Source organism: Dipodomys spectabilis, unplaced genomic scaffold (assembly GCF_019054845.1).
Source record: "Dipodomys spectabilis isolate Male_0828 unplaced genomic scaffold, ASM1905484v1 ptg000004l, whole genome shotgun sequence".
Classification (NCBI taxonomy): domain Eukaryota; kingdom Metazoa; phylum Chordata; class Mammalia; order Rodentia; family Heteromyidae; genus Dipodomys; species Dipodomys spectabilis.
In genome coordinates, this window is record NW_024870681.1 from 2341767 (window position 1) to 2347841 (window position 6075).

Consider the following 6075-nt stretch of genomic DNA (forward strand, 5'->3'; position numbering starts at 1 on the left):
GGAGGGGGGCCGGACAGAAAAGTCTCTATTCTCTAACTTTCTCCATCCTTCTTAAGGCGTAGGCTCTGGTAAATTAATATGGGGCTGATGATAAAGAAGCTCAGTTCATTACTCCATGCTTTGAACTTCAGCACCATTGGGGCATCTGCCACATCGTTTTTACCTGCTGTTTAGGTAATTCCTCCACCAGACCAGGCTGTATGCCCTGCATGTGGCAAAGGCGATTGTGGTAGAGACAAACGTTGGGCCTCTGGAGATCTGATGGCAAGGCTCCAGGAAGGGGGGGGCAGAGGAACAGTCCCTAATAGGCCTGAGGTCCTGGCAGAGAGTCACTCCACCTCACTGTCCCGCCTCTGAGGGCGTGGCCTTACCCCAGACCAGTCCTGGGAAGGGGCGGGGCCACGGTGAGGCCCTTCTAGCCACGCCCCCCATGGAGTCACGTAGCTCTGCGGCAGCCGCAGCCTCATTTACCCTGGGCCAGGGCTGAGCTGCTGCGGCTGCTCAAACCTGATCCTGAGCTGCGCTTGCCATTCACTGCTGCTGGTAACTGGCTGCCCACAGGTAAGGCCCCAGAGCAAGGCATCTCAGCTTCTTCTTTTGACTCTCGCCCTGCCACCCTTGCCCTGTTTCCTTGAACATCCCTTTTCTGCTTTCTCATAACATCCTCTCTCCTTTCTGTCACTTGAAAAAGCCCATGGCTTACTCTCTCCCACTCTACCCCCTCCTCCTAATTCTCCAGACTGGATCTCAGCTTTCCCAATCCCCCAACTTAATCTACCTCCTGGATATTTCCTTGGTGTCCATCTTTCCTACCCAGGCCATTTTAATCTCAGCCTGTTTTCTGTGCTTTCTAGACAACTTCCAGCTCTTGCCATCTCTGTCTTCAGGTCCTCAGGTCCCTTCCTCTGACTGGCTAGTTTGTATCACCGCCACTATCCCTTGCTCTCTCCCCATTCATTTCAACCTTGAATCTCTGTTCCTGACTCCTCCACTGGGTATCTGAGCTGTGGGGAGTCTAAGCTTTTCTTATTTTCCACGTCTTCTTGGAAGTGTTTCTGGGCATCAGAGATGAACTGGTGCAATCCCTTTCCCTAATCTTCCCATCTAACTGGCACTCTTTCCCTTCCACATTTTATAGCCTCACTGGGGTGATCCCCCAACACAAGGGTGGGGAGTAGGCAGTAAGCAGCCAGGTTTACAGTATTAAGAAGAAAAGCTTATCAAAGCTTACAGGTAGTGCCTGTATTTTTGTTTTTAATTGCCAGTCCTGAGGCTTGAATTCAGGGCCTGAGCACTGTCCCTGAACCTCTTTTGCTCAAGATTAGCACTCTACTACTTGAGCCACAGTCCCACCTGTGGCTTTTTCTGTTTTATGTGGTTCTGAGAAATCGAACCCAGGGCTTCATGCATGCTAAGCACTCTACCACTAAGTCACAGTACCAGCTCGGTATTGCTCATATTTGTGTTTCCTTAACTTGCCCCCTTTGTCCCGAGCTTTTCCTTTAGAAGCTAGATGAAGAGACAATGAATCACAAGTACTTTTGCCTCATTTTGAAGCCTCGGAAATAAGTGCATTTTTCCTAGGGGACCTGTTGAAGAAGCTGGAAATGCCAGGATTTATGCCTGGCATTGAAATTCAGTGCAGTGAAAGAAAAGTTGGCATCCTCAATTGGATAGCAGTTTTATAGGAAGACCTGTAGCTTCAAGACTGCCATCTCCCTGACCCCTGTTCAGCATCTTTCCTAAGCCTGGGAAGGGTGCCCACTAGGGACAAAAGGAGTTATGGGAAATGAGGCCCTAAGCCTGCTAGTTGTCAGTGAGATTGGTGCCACTTTGTTGCCCAGGACCCATGCCAAGGGCTTCTGCTCTACTTCCAGCCTCATGGCAGGGGGGTGGGAGAAGATTTAGCCTGTGTGGCCAGGGGAGGAAGAAGAAGAAGAGTTAGTGGGTGGGATCTAACTTTCATATTGTATCTTCATTCCAGAAAGCTGTCACCATGCCCCACTCATATCCAGCCCTTTCTGCTGAGCAGAAGAAAGAGTTGTGTGACATTGCCCTTCGGATTGTGGCCCCAGGCAAAGGCATTTTGGCTGCAGATGAGTCTGTAGGTAGGTGGGGTCCTATTATGAGGTGTGTGTGTGTGTGTGTGTGTGTGTGTGTGTAGTAAGCAGTGGCCAGAGTCTTGGCGAGGAAACAAGTCTTTCCCTACTTTGTTTGCCTCTAGGCAGCATGGCCAAGAGGCTGAGCCAAATTGGGGTGGAGAACACGGAGGAGAACCGCAGGCAATACCGCCAGGTCTTGTTCAGCGCTGATGACCGTGTGAAGAAGTGCATTGGAGGGGTCATCTTCTTCCATGAAACTCTCTACCAGAAAGATGACGACGGTGTCCCTTTTGTCCGGACCATCCAGGATAAGGGCATTGTCGTGGGCATCAAGGTGTAGCCTTGGCTCTTACTAGCAGCTTGGTATAGAAATGGGTGTGTGTAGGAGAGGTGACAAAGAGATTCTCTGTTTCTCCTGCAGGTTGACAAGGGTGTCGTGCCTCTTGCTGGGACTAATGGAGAAACTACCACTCAAGGTATGTGGTGGGTGGGCTTCTGTACCACATGGTGTTAGAGTATTTGGTACTGACAAGAGAAGGGCAGGGTGATGAGGCTGGCACTATGCTTTCAGGGCTAGATGGGCTCTCAGAACGCTGTGCCCAGTACAAGAAGGATGGTGCCGACTTTGCCAAATGGCGCTGTGTGCTGAAAATCAGTGAGCGTACACCCTCAGCACTGGCCATTCTGGAGAATGCCAATGTGCTGGCCCGCTATGCCAGCATCTGTCAACAGGTGTGTTTTGGAGGTTTGGGTGGTAGGACACGTGCCCTGTGACCTACCCTATCTGCTACCCTTCCCAAACAACTCTGCTCTTGCCCATAGAATGGCATTGTGCCTATTGTGGAGCCTGAGATCCTGCCTGATGGAGATCATGACCTCAAACGTTGCCAGTATGTTACAGAGAAGGTAAATCTGGGCACAGATACATTCTTCAGGGACAGCCTGACAGAGAGATGCCTGTATCTCATTCTCTTGGCTTAAATCCAGGAACATTCTCCCCTAACATCTTTCACAGATCCTAGGCCTGGGAAAATGAGCTTGTTCTGGACTTTCACAATCCATGCCCGCTCCCCACCTAGACAGAAGCATGGAATAGTAAGCAGTGGTCCTATGCCCTTCATAAATATCTTCTGATCTCCAGGTCCTGGCTGCCGTGTACAAGGCCCTGAGTGATCATCATGTGTACTTGGAGGGAACCCTGCTCAAGCCCAACATGGTAACTCCTGGCCATGCCTGTCCCATCAAGTATAGCCCAGAGGAGATTGCCATAGCCACCGTCACTGCCCTGCGCCGCACTGTGCCCCCAGCTGTCCCAGGTACTACCCTGCTTTCTAACCTACCCACTATTCCTAAGACTTGTCTTCTTCATGTTTCTTCTTGTGCCAGGCACCAGTAACTCACATCTATCATCCTAGCTACTCAGGAGGCTGAGATCTGAGTTTTTTTTTGCCAGTCCTAGAGCTTGAATTCAGGGCCTGGGCTCTGTTTCTGAACCTCTCTGTGTTCAAGGCTAGTGCTCTACCACTTGAGCCACCACTTTTGGCTTTTTCTGTTTATGTGGTAGTGAGGAATTGAACCCAGAGCTTCATGCATCCTAGGCAAGCACTCTACCACTAAGGCACATTCCCAACACCAAGGATGCTTTTTTTTTTTTTTAAAGTACTCATACTGGAGCTTTAACTCAGGGCCTGGGTGCTGCTGTCCCTAGGTCTCTCACTTGACCCACAGCTCACATCTCGCTTTCTGCTGATTTATTGGAGATAAGAGTCTTACATGGGGGGGGGGGCGGGAGGAGGATGGGAAGGGAAGGGATGGGAAGGGGAAACAAAGGAGGAGGCTACAATGTTTGATAAGAAATATACTCATTATCTTGCCCATGTAATTGTAACCCCTCTGTACAGTATTTTCACAATAAAAAAAAAACAAGAGTCTTACAGTCTTTCCTGCCCAGGCTGGCTTCCAAACATGATCCTCAAATCTCAGCCTCCTGAGTAGCTAGGATTACAGGCATGAGCCACTGGCACCCAGGAGTCTGTGAGATTATCTCCAGTTAACCACCAAAAAACCACCAAAAGTGCAGTTGTGGCTCAAGTGGTAGAATGCCAGCCTGGAGGGGAAAAGCTAAGGGACAACACCCAGGCCCCTGAGTTCAAGCCCCAGTACTGGCACCAAGAAAAAAAAAGAATTCTCTATGGCCTTCAAGGAATATTTACCTTGGAAAACAGAGGGTAATCAGTTTATCTTCTTCCCTGCACTCTAGGAGTAACCTTCCTGTCTGGGGGTCAGAGTGAAGAGGAGGCATCGCTCAACCTCAATGCCATCAACCGATGCCCTCTTCCTCGGCCATGGGCCCTCACCTTTTCCTATGGACGTGCCCTGCAGGCCTCTGCACTGAATGCCTGGCGAGGGCAAAGGGACAATGCTGAGGCTGCCACTGAAGAGTTCATCAAGCGGGCTGAGGTTAGGAGCTAGAGGTTGTGGTAGTGGTGGTTGGTATAGCTGGGTGGGAGAGCACTCAGGTTACAGCCTGGGCAAGGTTTGACATGTGTGGGCTGGCTCAGCCCTAATTCCTCTCCTCTTTTCTAGGTGAATGGGCTTGCTGCCCAAGGCAAGTATGAAGGCAGTGGAGAAGATGGTGGAGCAGCAGCACAGTCCCTCTACATTGCCAACCATGCATATTGAGGTGGCTTAGTTCACACCACAGCCCTTGGCCCAGCCATCTACACCCACTTTTGCCTATTAGTCACAGCTAGAGCCAAATAGCCATGCGGATCAGAGATGCCTTCATCCATTCCTTTCCACTTTCTCATTGCTGCATCTGGGACCATAGGATGGGAGAATATGGAGTCCTTCATGTCTGAGGGCAGGAGAACTTGCTAGAAGTCAGAACAGGATGTGTGGGTCTCCCCCCTGCTTCTGTCAACGCCCACAATTTCCTCATGATGATGTAGCTTCTCCTTGGGCTCTCCTTGCTGGCCTGGGGGTCAGAGGGAAGTAACATCAGCCCTGACCTATGCCTTGAGTACATACCATATAGCAAATAAAGGGTAGCAAAACATGCTACTTTGTCTGTTTGTACCCATCAAATTCCCACTTTCCCTCATCTGATCTCTGGTGATTCTGTCTTGGGGGCCTCTGCATGTAGAGGTGAGAGGATGAAGTCTGAGGTTTGCTGGGCTTCAAGTTTAAAGAGGGAGTATATACCCCCATCAGGAATGGGGCTGTGAGGAGAGCTGCACGTCTTTGGGGTTTGCCACATAGGAGGCACTTGAGAAACTCCTAAAGGCATATTTTGAGCAAGGTTCAGAGTTAACAGTATAATCCTGGTATTATAAGACTCAGCATTGCTGAGTCTTGCTGAGGCCTGACATTCCACTGGGAGGAGGTACAGCAGGAGAAGCACTGAGTTCCTGCTCAATAAAGGAAACCTCCTAAAGTCTGAGGTCTGCCAGAGGCAAGCAGGATATCTAGGATGTTGTCAAGGCCAATGACCCACTCCCATTTGGGATAAGATGGACTATAGAAGGGAGCAATTTGAGGGTCTGGTTAAGAGTAGACATGGCAAGGGAGGTCTTGTTCTCAACTTTGACCATCAGCGTGGGATATGAGGTAGATCGGGAACTTGAGTCTATCTGAATAAGCAGAAGATGAATAAGAGAATAAACTGATGTGTTCTGTGTGTACTGGAGAAGCCACCAATGCTCTACCTGATGTGGCCTGAACTTTCAACAGAAATAGTGACACATGCTTCCTATATGCTCCTGCCATGCCATATTCTAATCACTGTATTAACTCAATACTCAAATAGGTCTTATTAAGGTAGCTATTATTATCTCTATTTCAATATGAGGACAGAGGCACAGGTTATAAGTCGTGAAGCCAGGATTTGAACCCAAGTTATAAGGATTCAGTCTTTGCTCATAAATATTTAAGACTTCTATGTGAAGTATCTTGACTGTGCCAAGTTGGAAGT

General features: G+C 49.3%; 1 protein-coding gene across 2 annotated transcripts; it reads left to right on the top strand.

The window, feature by feature from the left end:
* Positions 1–441: 441 nt before the first annotated feature.
* On the top strand, positions 442–5160 carry Aldoc (aldolase, fructose-bisphosphate C). 2 transcript variants are annotated; one of them, XM_042692782.1, is made up of 9 exons: positions 442–561; positions 1985–2108; positions 2225–2436; positions 2524–2578; positions 2674–2834; positions 2925–3008; positions 3244–3418; positions 4363–4562; positions 4689–5160. In XM_042692782.1, the coding sequence occupies exons 2-9, from the start codon at positions 1997–1999 to the stop codon at positions 4782–4784; spliced, it is 1095 nt and encodes a 364-aa protein (XP_042548716.1). In that variant the 5' UTR covers positions 442–561; positions 1985–1996; the 3' UTR covers positions 4785–5160. The 2 variants fall into 2 exon arrangements, with proteins under 2 accessions (XP_042548716.1, XP_042548723.1); XM_042692789.1 differs by lacking the exon at positions 442–561 and having other exon boundaries at positions 2036–2104.
* The last annotated feature ends 915 nt before the right edge of the window (positions 5161–6075 follow it).

Bases quoted from the DNA above. Each gene is read 5' to 3' on its own strand.
- Aldoc (XM_042692782.1), top strand. From the start codon at position 1,997: ATGCCCCACTCATATCCAGCCCTTTCTGCTGAGCAGAAGAAAGAGTTG. The intron at 2,109-2,224 runs GTAGGTGGGGTC...GTTTGCCTCTAG, and splicing joins GGCTGCAGATGAGTCTGTAG to GCAGCATGGCCAAGAGGCTG. The intron at 2,835-2,924 runs GTGTGTTTTGGA...TCTTGCCCATAG, and splicing joins ATGCCAGCATCTGTCAACAG to AATGGCATTGTGCCTATTGT.